The sequence below is a fragment of the Ananas comosus genome, linkage group 4 (genome assembly GCF_001540865.1).
Source record: "Ananas comosus cultivar F153 linkage group 4, ASM154086v1, whole genome shotgun sequence".
NCBI lineage: Eukaryota > Viridiplantae > Streptophyta > Magnoliopsida > Poales > Bromeliaceae > Ananas > Ananas comosus.
In genome coordinates this window covers 2,195,521-2,218,102 of record NC_033624.1, presented here as the reverse complement: position 1 = coordinate 2,218,102, position 22,582 = coordinate 2,195,521, and the positions used below count along the sequence as shown (strand labels likewise).

Below are 22,582 nucleotides of genomic sequence, written 5' to 3'. Positions count from 1 at the left end.
TCAACTTAATACTCTGGCCCCAGCCCTGCCCGCGTGGCGCTGACGTGGCGCCTGCATGGCAGAGACAGGGCCATTTTTATAATTTTAATTTTGATAGAGCTATTTTTAAAATAAAAATTATTCAATGGGCTATTTGCAAAAAAAGCCCTGTACAATTTGTTCCCTTGTTGATCCCCTGTTCCTTTTGGTGCTTTAATTGACGGTGACTGAACGAGACTTGATGTGCGCTTTGTGTCAGTGAGGTCAGAAGTAAAAAGATACAACGAGGAATTCTACACTGTCACCCTTGTACCACGTCATCAATAACAAACCAATTATATCGATTTTTTTTAAACAAAAGTATAATAAAAATATTTTTTACAATCAGGATGAGACATATATCTCTAAAAGAAGATATTTGATTGGTTTGTGACACCACGTCACCAATGCATCCGGTGCATTCTAGAATTTTTCAGATACAACAGCGTATATATTATATATATTAATGATGAGGAAATAACATGCCGTGACGCCAAGCACGCACATACTCTTTTCTAAATCTGATCGTACAAAGTTAATTCCAAAAAAAATATATATACTGTGAGCAAATTTTCTAAATCTAATCACATTGATTATATGAATATTAATCAAGTTTAATGAATCTATCAGCAAAAACCGATGGATTACTAATAATTTGAACACGTACAAATCCAATTTAGATACATGAACTTATTCAGCTATTCTTGTTTTATCTAGTCAAGAAGAGTGCCGTAATTAATAAGTGTTATAATTGAATGTCCACATTTTAACCGTTATAAAATAAAACTTTAAATCACCAAACAAATATGACATAAGTTTTTTATACTAATTTAAATTTTAATAAATCGAAGTAAACTAATTTACTATAATTTTTTATATTTTTCTATCAAATTAGATGATTAAAATTCATTATGTTTTAATTAAACAATTTAAGTTTCCTAACCTACTTAAATTTATCCATGCCAAATTAGATGATTATATGAAATAAAATAATTTTTATTTTATGTGTATAATTAATTTCTATAAAATTCATAAGTGAAATTACTTTAAAATTTTTGATTTTTTTTTGGTATAAAGTGTGCGTTGCATGGACTCTCCGCTATCAATTAGCACTAACAAGTTTAGCAAATTATACATTTTAATGGTTGGAATTCAATCTTTGACCTACAAGTTGTGCTCGTTCTTTCATAATTCGCACCTTTCTACTAATTAATTTGATAAAAAATACAAGTTTATAAAGTATTATAAGATTAATTTATAAGCATTGACTCAATGCTACATTACTGTAGAAATTATTAGATCTCACAGTTGTGCATGCATTCATGCAACTAACAGAGTAGATATAATAGCCGATGCTTCGTCACCACTACCTACGATACTCATTAATAAAGGTGAGTTCAACCTAGCTAGTTAAAGATTAAAGTCTTAATCACATATAGTATGGAGATAATTACTTATCTCATTTATTTTAGAATTGTTTTAATAATTCTTGTCAATTTTTATTACGTTTAATTATTAAATTTAAAGAGTAATACGTTGCTAAAGTTTATTTTATTGTATTTTATTTAAAATTTAACTAGAGGCCACAACACTTTAATTACAATTATAATAGCCCGGTGGGAAAGCTACCAAGCAATCTTCACAATTACAATTTTGGTAATAGGCGGGACTCATTAATGGAAAACATATATTTTGAAGCAGTTTACTCTTCTTCTTCTTTTTTTTTTTCCATTTTTAGAGAAAAAGAAAAAAAAGAGCTTACTGCGTTACAGCAAGCCAAACTTAGAATTACACCGAAGTGCGCCCGGTTTACAAGCCAGGCCACTCCAAATTAACTTACACCAAACACAAATCACTCCGATGGTACACCGCAAGCTAAATTCCAACGCAAATCACTCAATTGCACACCGCAAACAACTCGATCCCACACCCAAAAAGTCAAATCCGAATCCACTCTAAAAGTATATGAGACGACAACGGAATTTCCACGCAATGAGCAAATCATCTACCCAAGAAGGACAATTAAAATGACGCAAATATACATATATATATATAATAAGAAACACTGACATTGACCTCGAGAAGAAGACCACGAGAAGAGAAGAGAAGAGAAGCCCCGGACTCGATCAATCGACCTTGCTACTTGGTGGGTGGGTGGATTGTGTAGTGAGTCTGTATCGCCGTATAGACGGTCTGCACCACGGTGAGCACCAGAAGCACGAACGCCACAAGGAAGGCGATGGCCGCCCACGGGCTGCCGAAACGCCTATGCAGCATCCTGTACAGAGGAACCCTAAACTTGTTATTGCGGTAGTCGTTGATGTTGTTGATCACCGGATAGTACGGTTGCTGGTCAGGCAGGAGGTCGGCTACCGTCTCGTTGAAGAACTCCGCCACCTCCTCGTCGCTTCCCAGCATGTTCACCAGCACCCCGGCCTCGCGCAGCTCCTTCACATCGTCCGCGTGGTCGATCAGCAGGTTCAAAAACCACACGAACGACATGACCCCGTAGCCCCCGTCGGTACTGCCACTGCACATCTCGAACGCGATCATGTTGAGCAGCCGCGGTCGCGTGAGGTCGTCGATTACGATCGGCGGCAGCGACAGCCTCCCCCACACGGGGCCAGGCTCGAACTTGACTTCGCGGAGGAAGTTGGTCTCCCCCGGCTTGATTGCGATGCCGGCCCTGACCAGCTCCCTGGCCGACCGAAACGACAGCCAGCTTCTCTTCCACGGGAGCTGCGACGTCTCGCCCCGCGGGCCCAGCTGCAACTCCTGCAGCCGCGCGAGGATGTGCCGGTGCGGCCCTTCAATGCTCTTTCCTCTGTTTTCTGTCTGTGTCTTCCGTTTTGGCGTGCCCGGAACGCTATCCAGGAACGTGTCGATGTCCACTCTCTTCACCTCCATCAACTTTTCGAGAAGAAGATACGGGAGCTGGTTCTCCAGCAAGAACATGTCCCGCAAGATGAACCCATGCAGGTGCGCGCTCACCGGGAAATCCTTCATGTCGTTCCTCACGAACCGATCGATGAATTGTAGTATAAAGCAACCGTCGATGAACAGCATGCGGGTGAATTCATCTTTGCTCATCAGCAGGAGCAAGCTTCTGTCGTAGCAGTCCCTGCATGTGTCGGCAACTTCACTGACCTTATTGCATAATGCGTTCGTGTTCGCTCCCGCAAACGCGGTAGCAGCCTCCTTCTTGTGGCCCTCCATCTCCGACAGATGGGACTTGCCGCGGTGGTAAGGGCCGATGGGGACGACCGCCGGGTCGAACATCTTCGCGTGCTTCTCATTCTTGCGGAGGAGATCCGGCACCCTTGGGATCCGACACCAGGCGTTGATCTCGCTCAGCGATGCCATCTCTATTAAACAATCTGGACGCAGGGGGATCTCCGCTGTTGCCATCAATCTTCCTCCGCAGGACGGTCTCCGGTTGGCGGTTGCTGCCGGTGGTTCTGGCAATTTGGGTGTGAATACAAAATGAGGGTTGAAGGAGTTGATATATATATATATATATATATATATATATATATATATATATATATATATATATATATATATATATATATATATATATATTGGTTATATATATATAGCAGGGCTGCTGTGCTTTCAGGAGCATCCGTGCTTCTGAGCCGTTTTCGATGATGGAGTTTCCGAATCGACGATCGGCTCCGTTAGACTTGATCTAGCGTATTTGAAGTTTCTAGAAAATAATTTTTGCGATTTTTCGATATCATTTACCTAACAATCGAAAGGATTCAAAATTAATAATTTTTAAAAACGTGGCTGAAAATAAAATTCTATAAAAGGTGTGATATAACACTAAAATTTCCGATCAGAAATATTGATTTTGTTGTACATAGTATAAAGAATTTTGTATCAAAATTCATCTGATTGAATACATCATACGCCGTTAAACTTGAAAACGCAGATTCAACTCATTAAAAATTATGGATTTTGAATCCTTTCGATCACTAGGTAAATGATATCAAAAAATCGCAAAAATTATTTTCTAGAAGCTTCAACATCCGCTAGATCAAGTCTAACGGAGCTGATCGTCGATTCGAAAATTTCATCATCGAAAACGCTCAGGAGCACGAGGCCTCCGTGCTCTTGAGAGCACAGTACCCCTGCATATATATATATATATATATATATATTATATATAATATATATAATATATATATATCCAGCTGCTATACCTATCGGTAGTACGGGACCTCCCGTGCTACCAAGTTTTTTTGATGATGTGGCTTCCAAATCGACGATCGTATCCCGTTAAACTTGATCTACACTATTAAAAGTATTTGTAATGTTAAAATTCATAATTTTCGACATCATTTGACTAGTGATCAAAGATCTCAAAATTGACCAATTTTAATGACCGATTGTGGCGTATTGTGAGTTTAACTGGTGTAAAACAATTCAAATCCAATAAAAATTTTTATAGAAAATTTTTTTCACTATTTAGAGTAAATCAGTATATCTGATCTTGAATTTAAATCTTTTATCATCATTTTTTATGAGATTTTTTATTTTCACCGTTCATATTTAGACTATTCTGTTTGATAGATAAATATTCGAAAAATTTATGAAATTTAGTTTCCAATACTTTTAATAGTGTAGATCTAGTCTAACGAGCCGATCTCGATTTGGAAAGCCGCATCATCGAAACAACTTGTAGCACTATATATATATTATATATATATAGATATATATATATATATATAGTCCGCTACTTATACTGTCGGTAGCACGAGCCCTTTGCTACCAATTGTGTTTTCGAATGATGTAGATACTCATATATTATATATATCCGGCTATTATAACTGTCGTACGCACGGGCCTCCCGTCTACCAAGTTTTTTTTCGATGATTGCGCTGTCCAATCGACGATCGGCTCCGTTAAGACTTGATCTACACACATAAAATTATTTGGAAACTAAATTTTATAATTTTTCAATATCATTTAACTAGTGATCAAAAGATCTCAAAATTGACCATTTTAATGGCCGATGTGACGTGTTTGTGAGTGTAACGGTGTAAAACAATCCAAATCCGATGAAAATTTTACAGAAAATTCTTTTCACTATTTAGAGTAAGATCAGTATATCTGATCTTGAAATTAAATCTTTAATCATCATTTTTTATGAGATTTTTATTTTCAGCCGTTCAATTTTAGACTATTTATTTGATAGGTAAATGATATCGAAAAATTATGAAATTTAGTTTCCAAATACTTTTAATAATGTAGATCAAGTCTAATGTAGCCGATCGTCGATTTGGAAGCCGCATCATCGAAAACAACTTGGTAGCACGGGAGGCCCCGTGCTACCGATAGTATAGTAGCCGGACTCTCTCTCTCTCTCTCTCTCTCTCTCTCTCTCTATATATATATATATATATATATATATATATGGAAAAGAACTATTGTGCTATCGGAAGCATAAAGTGGTTAGTGCTTCCGATTTTTTTGACCCTTAAATCAATCCCACTGTTCATTTCTAACCATTGGATTAATATTATTAACCAATGGGAACCACTAAACCCTAGCTGGACCACTCAACCCTAAGGGGACCGCTATCATCCCAATCGTAGAATCTTTGATTCAAGGGCTAAAAAATCGGAAGCACCAACTACTTTATGCTTCCGATAGCATAGTAGCTCTATATATATATATATATATATATATATATGTATATATATATATATGTATATATGTATATACATATATATATATATATATATATATATATACATATATACATATATATACTATCATTATACATATATACATATATATATATACATATATATAGAGTCCAGCCGTTTCTATCGGTAGCACGGACCTCCGCTGCTACCAAGTTGTTTCGATAATGCGGCTTCCAAATCGACGATCCGCTCCGTTAAACTTGATCTACACTATAAAAAGTATTTGGAAAATAAATTTCATAATTTTTCGACATTATTTGACTAGTGATCAAAAGATCTCAAAATTGACCATTTTAATGGCGATGTGGCATGTTTGTGAGTTTAACGGTGTAAACAATCCAAATCCGATGAAAATTTTATAGAAAATTCTTTTCACTATTTGAGTAAGATCAGTATATCTGATCTTGAATTTAAATTTTTATCATTATTTTTTATGAGATTTTAATTTCAGCCGTTCAATTTTAGACTATTTTGTTGATAGGTAAATGATGTCGAAAAATTATGAAATTTATTTTTCAAATACTTTTATAGTGTAGATCAAGTCTAACGGAGCCGATCGTCGATTTGGAAGCCGCATCATCGAAAACAACTTGGTAGACGGGAGGCCCGTGCTGATAGGCCTCCCGTGCTACCAAGTTGTTTTCGATGATGCGGCTTCCAAATCGACGATCGGCTCCGTTAGACTTGATCTACACTATTAAAAGTATTTGAAAAATAAATTTCATAATTTTTCGACATCATTTGACTAGTGATCAAAAGATCTCAAAATTGACCATTTTAATGGCCGATGTGGCATGTTTGTGAGTTTAACGGTATAAAACAATCCAAATCCGATGAAAATTTTATAGAAAATTCTTTTCACTATTTAGAGTAAGATCAGTATATCTGATCTTGAATTTAAATCTTTTGTCATTATTTTTTATGAGATTTTTAATTTCAGCCGTTCAATTTTAGACTATTTGTTTGATAGGTAAATGATATCGAAAAATTATGAAATTTAGTTTGCAAATACTTTTAATAGTGTAGATCAAGTCTAACGGAGCCAATCGTTGATTTGGAAGCCGCATAATCGAAAACAAATGGTAGCACGTGAGGCCCCGTGCTACTGATAGCATAGTAGCATATATATATATATATATATATGGAGTCCGGCTATGGTGGTTGTAAAAGCACCAAGCACTTGGTGCTTGTAAATTTTTTACCGTAAGATCTATACCTTTGATCATTTTCAACCGTTAGATTATACTATTCGACCAACCATCCACTCAACCCTAGGAGTCCCACATCATCCTAACCGTACATCTCTTAATTCAATTGCAAAAAATTTACAAGTATCAATAACTTGGTACTTTTAAAAGCATAGGAGCTCAATTCTATATATATGTATACATATATATATGTAGAGTCCGGCTACTATGCTATTAATAGCACGAAGTACTTGGTGCTACCAAATTTTCCGCCGTTAGATCTACCCTTTTGATCATTTTCACCCGTTAGATCATACTATTTAACCAACCACCCACTCAACCCTAGGGGGCCGACATCATCCTAACCGCACATCTCTTAATCCAATGGCCAAAAACTTGGTAGCACCAATGACCTGTGCTATTAATAGTATATTAGCCTAGTTCTATATATGTATATATATACATCTATATACATGTATATATATGTATATATATATGTAGAATTGAACTATAATACTTTTAGAAGTACCAATCCCTTGGTGCTTTTAGGTTTCTAGCCGTTGGATCTACTCCTTCATCACTAATAGCTTTTGGATCAAACACTATTACACCTACCACCATCATCTCAACCCCACATCTTTCCATCTAATGTCTAAAAATATAAAAGCACCACTCTCTCGATACTTTTGAGAGTATTCTAGCTCAACTCTCTCTCTCTCTCTCTCTCTCTCTCTCTCTCTCTCTATATATATATATATATATATTTAAGAGAGGGAATCGATATATATGGGGCAAATTTTATTATTGCTAGAGTAAGGAGTTTCAAATAATGAGTGACTACAATATATCTGTTTTGAGTAAAAATTATTTTGGATATATCAATTTCCCACTTACTTGGTTCATTTATTTTTTATTTTTTTTTTTGATTAAACAGAAATTTTATTAAGTAAAATAAGCTAAGCATACAAGATGGAAGCAGCTGAGGCCTCCGAAAAACAGGCAAGAAAGAGGCAAAAACTATAAACTCATAATAGGATTCATTAATTTTGATAATTATTATTTATTTTATAGGTATCGAATTTTAATTTTCATTCTATTAGAAATTCATTTTAATTTCCATCCTAATAATAAATCAAATATTTTTAATTATTTGTCATTTTATTTTTTAATTCTAATACAATTTAATTTAATTTTTTTATTTCTATTTCAATTATGAATCAAACATGTCCTAAGACTGATGGAATGAGATTAGTGTTAATTAATTGCATGAGGCAATACACGAAAAGGAGAGTAATGTACGAAAGTTGGCTTTTCTTACAGCTGAAGATTAGAAGAAGATAAAAGAAAATAAAGGAGGAGGAGACGAAGAAGATTAGAATAAGAACGATCGAGAAAATTTTTCTTTTTCCAGTTGGGTCGAAGAGTAGAGATGCAAACTTATTTGGGTTGATAGAGTTTCCACTCTGATTTATCCTGAGTGGGCCGAAAAATAAAAGATAAAATTAAGAAAAAAAAAGGTCGGTATTAAATCTGTTCCAATTATTTAACAAAATGGAGCGAAAGACAGAAAACCCTTCCTTTCTTTGATTTGCTCTGATTCATAAAAAATTCATCAAACACTTGCTTTTATCACGATTTGTCCGAAATAAAGCAATGAGTGGATGTTAAAAAGATAAAATAAAAATCAATTCTAGATCTGCCAAAAAAATATAGTGGGAGGTGGGGATCTCTTTTGATCCTGAATCTACCCAGTTTGCATCCCTAATGAAGAGCAAACTTTGTGAAGGAGTGAATTTTACTCGGTTGTTAAAATAAGTAGGAGCAACATGTCAACCGTAATGGGATCAATTGTGTATGTAAACTAATTAAAAATTAAATAAACACATACAAAACTTATCTGAATTAAAAACTATTTTAAAATAGGTATCCAACCTTTCAAAATTTTAATTTTACCATACACCATTTTAATTTGTTTAATTTAAATCAATCAACAGTACTTTAACTTTAAAAATTAATTTGCATCATTTAGCTTTGCATGTTTAGAAAAGTCCATCAACGAATTCATATAATTTGCATTGAACAAGCTTAAAAAAAAATTGCAATGAAACAAAATCAAGTCTAAAACTTTGGCCATTACGATATACTATTATAATACTTTCGAAAAGGATACTGGAATTTTAGTTATGATCCTAGTGCTTGAACTAAAACTTACTAGATGTATTGCTGGAATTTACATCATTTGAATGAAAAGAAAATAACAAAAACATCAAAAACAAATTCTAACAAGACATGAAAAAAAAAATTTCTCTCACTTGTTTTAAAACATGAGGAGAGAGGAAGAAAATTGGGAAAAAATATGGAGAGAAAATAACGTCTTACAGAAGTCAATTCCTCCTCTCTCCAAACATGGAGAGAAAAACAGAATGTTTTTCTTTATTCATCCAAACAATATGAGAAAATATTTAAAATTTTCCCATTCTTTTCTATCTAATAAAGCATTAAAAACTAAAAAAATAATAAAGAAACAGGGAGCTGTCCACTGCTGATGTGGTGCACCAGGTCCCAGCATCACTCCCACGAAAAAGATACACCTCTGAACATTCTATTGCCCTTATTCTGCGCAAGCAGTGATAAAACTTATTCCAATCTTAGAGACAGAGAAAAGTCAATGTACGGTTGTTCACCCCAATTCAACCAACAATACTTCTCATTAAACAACACAAATAACATATCATCTCCCAAGTCCACTTAACTAATCATTTTGATTCCAGCATGGCCGTAATAAGATGCATGATGCCTAAGATGCTATATAAATTTATTAACACATTGCCAACATTGTGGAAATCCAAAGCATGTTGAAATATTGAGCTATTTCTACAATATTATTTTTTTATAAAAACCCAATGTATTGGAAAACACATGATATATTCTCACTATATCATAAACTAATCAAATATCATCACATTATGTATGTCAAATATATAATGATTTTATAAAGAAAACATTCTTAGAGACCTATGACACTACTCTAACATATGATATCTTTGCACTGCATCACAAACCAATCAAATTCTATTACATTATACAGACCGACACGTAATAAGTTAATAAAGAGAAGACTAACCTAAAGCCTAAAGTTTGCGGCTTTAGATTGGGGGTGAGTGAGCAGGACTGATGTGCTCTTTGGTCCCCAATGATGCGTCAAATAAAAGGATCGACAGCAGCATACTAATGACGAGCACTACGGTGCCATGATGCCAAGCACAAAGAAAAGATAGATCTTAGCAAAGTTAAAAATTACTGCAAGCTATTTCCAATAATAAAAAAAAACTGTGAGCAGATTTTATAAATCTTATCGCATTAATTATATGAACAGTAATCAAGTTTAATGAATCAATCAATAATAACCTCTCTCCTATTGATTAACTAGTCTTAGACATGAGAAGAAGGATAAAAGATAGAATACTAATAATTTAAACACATATAAACCCTGTTTAGATATATGAACTAGTTCAGCACTTTTCTTTTTCATTTAAGAAAGAAGATACGATAATTAAGAAATAAGACACGAATCTACATATGACCTTTTTAAGTCATTTCTTTATAAAAAAGATGAATCATCTTAGAATGCATTATCCTATTGAATTATAATTGTCAAGACCTTGTAAGGACAACTCCTAAATACAAAGAGGAAAATTTTAGTGTACAAATTGTTATCGGATAACTTCTTTTCACATCTAAACAATCACACAAGGTGAAAACATGTAGAACGAATCCGCTTTTTGCCTATAAATTTTTTGTTTTGTTAGATTTCAGCCATTTAATGACTTCTAAAGATAATTGCATGCTAGTGCAGTTACACATCCATTCGGCACAACTTCAATCTCTACGACCCAACTGCCAACAGTTTCTCCTACTTCAAAATTTGGTATTCAGACTAAACGTACGAGATGCAGATGATAAATGCACAACACAATTGATCTACTAATGCACTAAATACAAGGAACAAAATTTCAGTATGTAAAGATAACAAGTTACAAAAAATTAGACAACAAATAAAAAAATATTTCAAAGTTGAATGTATTAGCTTTCAAATATAAATCCCAAACTCCATATCGGTTCCATGGAATTTTTCCTACTTGCAAGGAGCTTAGATAAAAGGAGGATTTCATGTGACTAATTAGCTGTTTGAGAACTCTCTTCTTTCTTTTTTCTTCTTTTCTTTTGTTTTCCCCCTTTACTAAAGCATGGATGAGAGTGAGATTTAATGAGCTCTTTGGTCCCCATTAATTAGCCACACCAAAGCAAGAGACACAGCTAACAGCAAAATGATGACAAAAAAAGGCCCAACAAAGTTGGTGGTTAAAAGGAAAAGAAACAAACATCTCTTCTTAATTTCCTTTTAATTTTTTTTGCTGATTGGTGCATCGCGCAATTAAGAGAATTATTGTCTACAACCAGAGCATCCGTACATCGTGTGCTTTACTAGCTTTTGTTATCTGTTCCATCGCATAATCCAAATCTCATCCACCCATTAGTCTCCTCAGTCCAAAAGCGCAGCGATTCAATTACAAGTATACAAATGTATAATGGAAGGCCGATTGGGTACAAGTGCACAAAATATACGAATGCACATGGTGCAGAGAATAGATTTCCATTCATATAGTTATGCATGTGAACAACTAACAAGTTAAACAGGTACATTACGATATCACATAAATGAGACACAGTAGTCACAGCAGAAGATTCAACATTAGGAAGGAGGATTGCAGACACACAAAACTAATAGGGTTAAGAAGAAACCAGAGGCTGTATGAGACTATTAGATTCTTGATCGAAACCAACTGGGCGCATCCATGGGGGCTGGTAAGAGTTTAATGTGGACTCTTGAATGCCTTCAATGTGCTCCTTTTCATCCCGATCATCGTTCTCCTTCGCAATCTAATAAATAAATAATGTCAAACACATTTGTATCTGTAGAAAAAGATATTATCTGGTAGACGGCAGGTTCCTCGTGTTCACGAATAAGAAGTGAGTATAGTACACTTAAAAGACATCGGCAGATTTCATGCGCACGATTGCAAATTGAAACTAATCACAAGAGTTAAGGAGGTTAGTAAGGTGGATACAGAGGCAGTGCACTGCTTGATGCTGTTTCGTTATCAGGATAAAGAAGATAGAAACAAAAGGAGGAGAATAATTTCACATGAGACTTTCAATTATGTATAATTTCACACGAGATTTTAAATTATGTTATCGTTTGTTTTTATGTTCAATAATAAAAATGAAGTATAAATTATAGCTAAAAATTTCCATAGGAAGTTATGAGAATGAAGGACACATTAATATGATTATTGCCAATCCTTGCATTTAACTTTGCGAAACAAAATCTGATACCTGGATTGTGCAATGACGGAAGGTTGGAAGAAACCGGATCTTGCAATACTCATTAAACAAGATATTCAAAACAAGTAGTGGTAGTGTACAAATTGAAGCTCCCGGTTTTGACTTTAATCCGAAGAGACCAACCATTGTGATTTGCATGAGAACAACACTAATGAAGATATAATGATGAATGTACGGCCAATACTGCCCACATGTATCATAACCAATTTCATATACATATTGCATCTGCAATAGCAGATATATTAAGAATTAATTCAGCAGCTAATGTTACCCACAAAAACTGAGAAAGCAAGTTAGACTTCAAACACAAGTACATGAAGAAATTACCTTCTATACTACAATGAGTAATAGTCTCAGAAAAAAGAACAAATGCGTAGGAGAGAAAAAGAAAACCAACTGTCATCTTTGCAATCATTAATTCCAAAATCTGTGTAATTTTATTCAATTCAATCTAATTGATATACCGGCTTACAAAAATCTTGCATAATAATGCAATTTTAAGGGACTTCTTGCAAAAGTAATTCTTATATGCCCATGATAACATTAAGGTAGTGTTTGGTTGGGGAACAAAGGGGGGAATAAGCCCTTGTTCCCTCCTTTGTTCCCAAACGCAATATTTGTTGCCCGGGAATAGTAGTTCCAGGATTTCAAGAACAAGCCGGTATAAGGCTGGAACTGCTGTTCCACCTTTTTACTGGAACAAGCTTGTTCCTTGATGAGAACAAGATTAATTAAAATCTAAATTTAATTTTAATGATAGTAAATTATTAATTAATCTAAATAATATATTTAAATTATTATTTATTACTTTAATAATTAAGTAATTAATTAATTTATTATTTGTAATTAATTAATAATAATTAGATAATTATTATAATTAATTTATTATTGATAATTAATAATTAATAATATTTATTATTATTTATTAATAATTACTATCCTTAATAATTAGATAATCGATTGTATTATTAATTTATTATTTATAATTAATTATTAATAATTATTAATTAGACAATCGCTATTATTATTAATTTATTATTTATAATTAATTAATGATAATTAATAATAATTATTATTATTTATTAATAATTATTATCCTTAATAATTTAGATAATCGATATTATTATTAATTTATTATTTATAATTAATTATTAATAACTAGATAATAATTATATTAATTTATTATTCCTAATTTATTATTAATAAATATTAATAATAATTATAATAATTAGATAATCAATGTTATTATTAATAAAAATTAGATAATCGATATTATTATTAATTTATTATTAATAATTAATTAATAATAATAATTAATAATTATTATTTTTTATTAATAATTATCAATTATTATTATAATTAATTAGGTATTCAATATTATTAATTTATTATTTATAATTAAATATTAATAATTAAATTATTATTTATTTTTAAGTAATATTTTGATGTTAATTAATTACATAATACAAATTTAATTTTAAATTATAACTTTTATTCCTCTTGTTCCAATCTAACCATCCAAACACTATTTATCTTATTCCTAGGAACAACCCAATTTTCATCCAAACGGAAAATTGGTCTAGTTCCTGCTTATACCTGAACTTGTACCTATCCCTGGAACTAGCAATTCTTACTTATACCCGAACCAAACGCAGCCTAAGGGCTTGTTTGGTTCAAGGGTGGAATTGGAATGGATAATGGAATGAGAATGAATTGGAATGGTAATTGGAATGGCCCACTCCCCCAAGACGTTTGGTTTATTTGTGGATTGGGAATTGGAATGAGTTATTCACATTTCATTGTTTAATTCGTATAAACTAAAAAAATTATAGGATACTGTAATACTAATTTTACTCTCAAATATAAATTTATATTATTTAAAATTTATGAAAAATATAATACTGTTCTCTAATAAATTTTTCAAAAAAAATATCAAATTTATTTTTAAAAACTTTTATTGATGTGGGTTAGGGATAGGGTTTTGAGAGAGGATAGGTTTTTTTTTTTTTTTGATGAGAAAGGGGTGAAGAGAAGGAGGGTGAGATGGTCACATGGGCTTCGAGAACTTAGTGGGCTTCCGGAATGAAATCTCAATCCGGCCTAGAAGACCGGAATCAAGTTGAAAGCTAATGGGTCATTCCCATTCCAGTTCGGAATAGGAATCCCAAACCGATTCATGCGAACCAAACAAAATTAACCGGATTTGATCAAACCGATTCCCATTCCATACCCAAAATGGATGAACCAAACAAGCCCTAAATGTTGCGTATGCATGTATTACCTTCAGTCAAGCAAGGAATGGAACTTAATCATAGACAATACATAAAGACTTGTCATTATCCACCAAATAGATTTGTTGCACATGCAATATATATGTCAGCTAATTTTTTTAAAAAACGATAAACTAAGATGATTAAAAGAAAAAACTAACCTGATTGACGTACACCGCATATCCAAGTAAAAAGTATATTATAAGAAATGGAAGCAACAATGGTGCGATGACAGAATAGACCATCCCGATCAATATTGCGAGTGAAACTATCGGTACAACTCTATAATATGGAAAACCATAAAGATAAGGAAGTTTCTTTGTTTCTTGTCCAAAAGAATGGGCCTTTATAAAATGCCAACTGAGTAAACCAAGCTGCAGAATTTCTAAGGAAAATCCTGACATACCGTCGGTTAAAATGTACGTAACGAAGAAATCTGACAGCAAGAAGCATGCGCAAATATCAGATTGTTCATAGTGCACACTGGGAAGACAATAATCAGATTCTTCCAAAACCAAAAAATTGTAACATTTGCATTGTTTTCTCCTGACATAATTAGAAGTACAACTTCACAGACAATAAATATGTTATCCAAATTATTCCCGACTCCTAATAAAGTATGATATGTGTTAACTAGTTTCATGTGTAATGCATGTGACAGAGGATCATGATTAACCAGGTTTTTTTTCTTTTGTTTTCCCAATAGTTTCAACCAATATGATGGATTTTCTTTCATTCCAGGATTTTTTTTGGCTACATCATTCACTCTTTTGTAAAGAATTCTTCCAAATTTGTTGTATGTACGAGATTTTGACTGCATTAACCAAGGTCACGTGAAATACAAGTAGAGGACCATGATAAATTAGAATTTTTTCTTTTTTTGTATTCACAATAGTATTAACCAATATGATGGATTTTCCTTTATTCCAGGATATTTTGCCTACATCATGCACTCTCTTGAATAACTGTTTTCCACATCTATTTTGTGTATGAGATTTTGACCCAACAGCTATGGTTTTTATGTGATATAACAGCTACGGTTTTTATGTGGTATAGACGGTTATTACTGCCCTAGTTCTCTAATCCAGCATGTATAAACTCCATTGGTGTAACTCCAATATCAAGATATCCAAGTCAAATAAGTTTGTTACTGTCTTTCTCTATTATCCCCCAACTAAAACATTTCGTGATTCCACAGATTTCTTCATCAAACATGACTAGCTCTCCTTTCCAATGCCCTTTTTAGGTTTTGCAGTGTCAATGTTCTCAAGAAAACACCTTTGCCCGTTTCTATGTTCTTTGCCATATACTTCTTGCTGGCTGATTTGCTTCCTTCTTTGCTTTAATCAAGTTTGACCAAGACATTTATCTGAAATACTAATGATGATATTAATTTCTTAAAATTCATATTTGTTTTTAGTAGATTTGATAAAATTCATATAAAAGTAATAACTAAATCCAATAGATAAGAAGTTTATACTCCCAATGTACCCTCCATTACACTCCAATTTATATGGCAGCAAAATAAACTCTAAATAGAGTGCTCGTCATACTTCTCATAACTACGTATATGGACTTTCGAAAAGAACATTAAGTCAGACTGGTTATTTCTGCACAAGATAGATACTGACAGCTAAGCTAAGCATGAATATTTTTATAATGAAAATATAAAAGAAAAGAGCTTACTTGAGCAGAAACAGCACTTGCAAGATGACTAGGAAAATCTTTTGGATGAGCAAAGGACTCTCCAAGTTGATCAAGCAGCGAACCTGATAATAAGCTCAAGAAGAATACATTCCCTATCAAGAAATAAAAAACCATGCTACAAGCCTTCATCTCCTTTCTGCTCCTGGAGACGCAGCCTTCTAGTGAGGCCATTGCAAGCATCGCAAAAGGAATTAGATAAATAAAACCATTGAGAATCGCGCTTGGCAAGTATCCGGCCAGGACTGAACTAAGCCCAGGTCTGCAGAAAATCAAGATAGAAAAAACAGCAACAGATGTAAGCTGACATATCATCATCTATTTAACTGGCATCAATACAACCATTTTGAAACAAAGGAAGATAGCTTTGTCGCTCCCAATAATTACTACTAATTACTCCCCTGCTTTCATCAAAGTTTACTTCCTTTTCACTGTCAGGTTTGTCTTGTGCCTTCATTTTGGTTAAGTCGTCTGTTATTTTATTTCTCTAAGTTTTTGTTAGTTTGTGTGAAGGCTTTGATGGCCATGTGGGCCGTGTAGTTTGTTTCGAGGATAACATATCTTCAGGGAGTTTTCCCTCCAACTTCTTCTCGGGGCAAACGGATACCCCTAGATTGCATAGTATCCTCTAGACCAAAGCATGATCTTCTCCAGATCAATTCAAGCTCAACTGGAGATTACCACAGCATAATTAAAAATTCAGATCATGCTTGTCCCTCTGCATCTATTGACCTTAAGCATTGTATTGAGCCAAAGAGAAGATGCAGTTTGGATGACTTAACTTTCCCGCTTTCTTTGGCAAAAAAAAAGAGAGAAAAATCTTAGTTCTCCACATCATGAAGTTAAACACTAGAAAATCCCGAGGAAATGGTAAAATTGTCACATGTCACTCAATGTCCTTCTTTCCAGATCCATGCTTATCAAGGTACTCTTCTAGAATACACTAAAATGTGACAAATGGCTCATGCGACAATAGGCATGACTTGATTAAAAACTGAAAATCTATGTAATCACTTCAAATTTTGTCGTATTTTTCTTTATACATTTATAAGTTGGATCTACCATAAGAAACAATAGAAATAAGCAACCGGTTAAAATTTATGTTATTATTGTATAAGTTGCTTTCTGTCCATCATGTACCTTATAGATGATGGGAAATCTGCATTGATTTCTTTTAATTAACATAAAGATATTTAAAAGATAAAAAGATAAAAGTAATGACTGAAGGAACTAGTTCGATTGCTTACATCAATTGTACTGCTTTCACTGGTGGGAACCACTTCTTTAATTTCTCAAACTGTACAATTCCTTGAACAGCCGTGACAGGGAAAGCAAAGAAAACTGTGAGAAGAAATGCCGCGATAAACACAGCGATCCTGTGAATAGCCAAGCGACGATAAGGGATGACCAGATTGTTCCATAGCACGTCTTTTGGTTCCGGAGCTAACTCTGTGATCCATAATAGTGGATTTACATGCTGTTGTGTCTCAGCAGCAAGAGCAGCACCGATCCGAGATTTAAATGAGACAAAAGCAACTGGTAACTCCTGGAAGTCATTTAAAGGATTTAATGAATAGAAAAATAAATGTTAACATTTACAGTGCCAATATTTCGGTACTCCGGGGAAGAAATTCTCCTTCCCACAGAGGTATCATATAGGTAACTTTCCGAAGAAAGATGTTTTTCTGGAACAGCATATTGGACTAAAAGGATTTGATGAACAGAGAACAAAACTTCCTATTTAAAAATCTGATATTTCAGGTTACTCTAGGAAAGAAATTGTCCTCCCAACAGAGGCATCATCTAGTCAAATAGTTAACTGTCTAGAGCACGATGCTTTCATGGAATTATCAAGCATTACCTTTTGTTTCAGTACATTTTCACACTGAAGCAGACGTATTCTTCGGTATACCCCCTTCAGGGTTTCTTCATGCACTGCAACATCTGCGGCATTTGGTTGAAATTTACTAGAGATCCAATGCCAAAAATTGCATTTCCGTACTGCTTGTTTTTGCAATTTCTTCACTTTTCTTTCCATCGAAGATGCCACACTCTGCACAGGCCACCCTGATAATTACGGTACCGCAACTGATCAAAGACCTTCAATAGTTATCATTACAAGCTATATTTAGCTTAATTGACTACTTAGTAACAGCTAGAAATGATAACTGTACAAGTTATCTATCAGGGCAAAATAAAAAATTTAATTTGCTTCCAAATATTGGAAATAAGCCCCACTGGAAAGCAGTTTGAAAAGCGAAAAAATAGAATGACAGAGAAAAGAAACTAACATTAAACAAAAAATGTACTACAAAATTTTATAGGATAATTATTCTTCCATCAAATGTTTTTTGGGCTTCCGCTATAAATTTCCAAAACTCCGAAGATTTAACACTTTTCTACTCAATAAAAGCTCAGCTGCAGACTGTCTAAGTTGCAGATCAGTAATTATTATGATCTAGATCATTAAATTCAAATATGATGTTCTAGAGACATTTTCCTTATGCATCTAGTTTATCAAAATATGAACTGCTATAATACTTTCATACAAGATGCTGCTAACGTTTATGGTTGATATTAGATTAAAATGGTTTTAAATCAAATAGATCAATAAGATCTTTGCTATCATTTATATATCTCTTGAACTGCAAGTTCCTTATGCAGCGTCCTTTGATATCTTCTGCCTTGATTGCGAAAAACCTTAGATAATCACAGCACATAAGGCGGAAGAAAAAGGTGACAGGCAAACCTCAAAAAGACAAAATTCATCATAAGTTTATCACTCTGAAGAATGCGGGAAGAAATTGCTAATCAAATTAATGATACATTGAAAGCCTCATAATGGTGTTAATATTACGATTGTTCTGTAGCATGTTCGGTAGCTAATAGTAGCTTACCAATAATTCTTCAACGTTTTTTTCGCTGTGTATAATCTGATATGATTGGTAAGTTAAAGGATAGTGCTTCGAGAAAAAGTGATCGACATTACAACCACGGGCCTCATGTTCTGTGCACAAAGGAATACCACGAACCAGTACAGTGAATTGGTCAGGACGGTGCCTGTGATAACTAATATGGCGAATCCTCAGATCTAATATCTGTTTGTATTCCTGTTTCACATAAGAAGAATGATAAAGCATATCAAATGGTATAGAATCATTAATTTTTTTAACATGATTTTGAATTGTTTAGAAGTAAAGGAGCCACAGGAGATTTCTATCAAAATCTCATCCTCGAGACACCAGCAGTAGATGGTGATGAGACACAAAGGTAAAAATTAGAACTTCAGTTATCAGAATGACAAACTAACTAAATATTACATGTTAAATTATATGAAACAACCATTTGTCTCTAAAAGCTTAAAGTTTTTGGAGACCAAATGGTTGTTTCATATAATTTAACAATACTGATTCAAAATAACCACCAAGGAGCACAAAACCGATGCTGATTGTTCAGGTCCTAATTTTTTCTGAACACAAAATCAAGAAGAACTAGAACATGGCACCTTGTCAAATAAAACCAATAGGATCAGGAGAATATACTCATGGAAACTATCAATTATTTCCAATCAAGAAATTATTAGAAGTACCAAGAATTATTTTGCCACATACCTTATGAAGCAAATAAGATACGTAAAATAATATAAAGCACAGGCATGTGAAATGAACCCAAAGCCTGAAAAGCAAAATATCGCAATTTAGCTGCAAGAAAGTGTTCTTGAGATTATTTAAAGCCAACAAAAGTATAAGAAGTAATTGTATCAATCAAGGGAATCTTTTAGTTTCTCTAATTAGTTTCTCTAAGACTATATAGGAATCCTTTAGTTTCTCTAACATTAATTTTATTTGTCTGAGTCTCATATTAGTCTCGACCACCTACTAACTCTAGACAAGCTCAAGTATTTTACATGAAAGTTGATAATGAACAAGCAAAAAGCATGTCATAAAATAAGCATTTCCAGCATTTTTGTTGTGTCTAAGATGCTACAGCCGGTTATTTATCAAAACTGGGCCTAGTGGGATGAATCAATACGTTGTCCATGGCAATTCAATTGTAGAACTGCTGCATAATGTGTATAGTAAAAAGAAGACTAATTAAATGAGTTCGCTAATAAAACCGTGACATTTTTTTTCTCGTAATGCATTTTAAAATAAGAAACAGCAACTTACAGTATGATATCAAAAATCTTCGGATGTTGTAACTTCAGAATATATTAAATTTCACATATACATTCTGCTATATTATCAAAAAAATTATATCTCACCTGTTCGAGCCCCTTCCAACATTAGATATTGTGAAGGAGTCCGTGGAATACGAGACTTTTGTACGAGTCAGACCTTGTCGACAAGTGTAGTTGACTGGTACAAGAACTAAAACTCCAACAATAGAGCAAACTGTAAAAAATTTGATCCTAGAAGGTAGTAAAACAGAACTAATCAGAACATTGAGAAAGAGAGAAATCAGTTGAAAATGGTGCTTCAAACTGAAAGATGAAACAGTTCTTATTTTCACTAAACATAAGTTAAGTGATTCTTGAGACAGTAAATTAGCAACACTAGTGATGCTTGGCAAAAGAAAAAAAAATGCATAGCTTAGAGGATTATTACCATATTTTAATACTCATAATCTTACAGATTTTCACTATTTAAAACACTGCCGCGTCGCCTCGAATCCTACAAGTTTCCCCGAATCCATTTTGAGTAACTATTAGATAATGAGATTTCAATTGATTCTGAGTGATTTTGGTGGGATTTGTCTCAGTCCAATGTTCATAATTTATGGTAAAATTTATCAGAAAACCCTTTCTTAAAGTGAATTATCTCCCTCATTATATCACTAAGGAAAGAATTCATTTCTAAGTAGTTCGACTGAATTCTTCTCCTCTGAATTTACTTTTTCACATCCGATGGAATTTCAGAAGAGAAGACTACAGTTTTTTTTTTCTTTTTTGATTAAACAGGAGTTTACCCTATTTGAAAGAGGATACAGGGGAAAGGGGACAAGAAACTTGCGCAACAAAACACAAGTGCACAAGGAAAGAGAGAAAAGAGGTGAAGCAAGAAATACAACAGGTGAAGTAACCCAACGAGCTCATTAGCTCAACCAAACAGATATCCAAAGCTTAACTAAATTAGAAATAATTTTTCCCAAGTCTCCGACTGTAGAGCGTTTGGTGGAAAAGATTCTCAAGTTCCTCTCTTTCCATAGTTCCCAGCACGCTGCCACGAAGGAGAGATCGAACGCTGTTCTTGAATGTCTCGACAGCGACCGGAGTTTAGCTCAGCAAGACTACAGTTGAATTATTTAGAAACAAACATAATGGGAGTTTAGTTAAATTCCATTTGGTTTTGTTGTTCGGTAAAAGACGAGAAATCATTCCACTATTTACTTTTCATCAATCTAAAATATAATATAATAGGATAAAATACTTAAAATCCCTGTAAATATCCATTTTTTCATTTTTTCCCCGACTTCCAAAAATTCACAAGGTTACGGTTACGGTATTAACAGAGAGAAGAAAATGATCAAATTATCGCTATTTATTATATAAAATATAATTTTTAAATATATTTTTGTTATTTTAAGAGTATTTTTTATATAAATTAAGAAAAATGGATGGAATAGTGATGTAATCAATGCATTAATTTGAAATTTTGAAGGAATAAATGTAAATTTTTAGAAATAAGAAAGAAAGAGTGAAAAGCCGAGTATTTATAAAGGAGTTTACTGTACTTTAGTCAACATAGCTTAAGTTTTTGAAGAACAACGAAGATGGTTTCATGTATTTCAATGGGAATTCATACCCAAACTTGAAGAGGCGGAGGAGGACGAGGGCGTCGAGGCCGCGGTGGCGGAGGACGTCGTCGTCGGAGAGGCGGAAGGCGGCGAGGATCCAGGCGAAAGAGGGGCGGAGGCGGTCGAGGGGGAGGGGCTCGCCGGCGGCGATGCGTCGGGCGAAGTAGACGGGGGCGTTGCCCGGCTGCCTCTTCAGCACGGAGAAGAGCGTCAGCACCACCACCGCCAGCCCCAGGTTGATCCCCGCCGACGCCACCAGGCTCTCCGCATTCATCATCATAAACTCAAAAAAAGTGAACGAGTTCGTGAGAGCTGGGGAAAACAAAAGGAGGGAGAAGAGGGTTTTTAATTAGCGGGGACGATGATGTGGGACGCTACGTGGTAACGCGACGTGTGAGTCGACCGAGCGGGGGATACAGAAGGAGACGCGTGTAAATAAATGTCCGTCTCTTTGACGCGGCCTGTTGGGTGTTAAATGGGCTGG

The 22,582-nt window shown here is 34.1% G+C and overlaps 2 protein-coding genes across 3 annotated transcripts; both read right to left on the bottom strand.

Moving 5' to 3' along the window:
• On the bottom strand, nucleotides 1,817–3,398 carry LOC109708570 (UPF0481 protein At3g47200-like). Its single transcript, XM_020230369.1, has one exon. The coding sequence runs from the start codon at nucleotides 3,379–3,381 to the stop codon at nucleotides 2,158–2,160; it is 1,224 nt and encodes a 407-aa protein (XP_020085958.1). The 5' UTR covers nucleotides 3,382–3,398; the 3' UTR covers nucleotides 1,817–2,157.
• Nucleotides 11,544–22,545, bottom strand: LOC109709154 (CSC1-like protein At3g54510). Of its 2 annotated transcripts, XM_020231229.1 has the most exons (10): nucleotides 22,107–22,545; nucleotides 20,567–20,713; nucleotides 19,914–19,977; nucleotides 19,200–19,412; nucleotides 18,164–18,355; nucleotides 17,550–17,848; nucleotides 16,281–16,564; nucleotides 14,760–15,034; nucleotides 12,320–12,553; nucleotides 11,544–11,863 (listed from the first exon to the last, which is right to left on the bottom strand). In XM_020231229.1, the coding sequence occupies exons 1-10, from the start codon at nucleotides 22,376–22,378 to the stop codon at nucleotides 11,714–11,716; spliced, it is 2,130 nt and encodes a 709-aa protein (XP_020086818.1). In that variant the 5' UTR covers nucleotides 22,379–22,545; the 3' UTR covers nucleotides 11,544–11,713. The 2 variants fall into 2 exon arrangements, with proteins under 2 accessions (XP_020086818.1, XP_020086817.1); XM_020231228.1 differs by lacking the exon at nucleotides 14,760–15,034 and having other exon boundaries at nucleotides 16,285–16,564; nucleotides 22,107–22,534.

Excerpts from the sequence above, each read along its gene's own strand:
- LOC109708570 (XM_020230369.1), bottom strand. The coding sequence starts at position 3,381 with ATGGCATCGCTGAGCGAGATCAACGCCTGGTGTCGGATCCCAAGGGTG.
- LOC109709154 (XM_020231229.1), bottom strand. The coding sequence starts at position 22,378 with ATGATGATGAATGCGGAGAGCCTGGTGGCGTCGGCGGGGATCAACCTG. Across the intron at positions 18,356-19,199 it reads AAAACGTTGAAGAATTATTG|AGTGTGGCATCTTCGATGGA; the intron begins GTAAGCTACTAT and ends TGGCCTGTGCAG. Across the intron at positions 17,849-18,163 it reads AAAATGTACTGAAACAAAAG|GAGTTACCAGTTGCTTTTGT; the intron begins GTAATGCTTGAT and ends AATGACTTCCAG.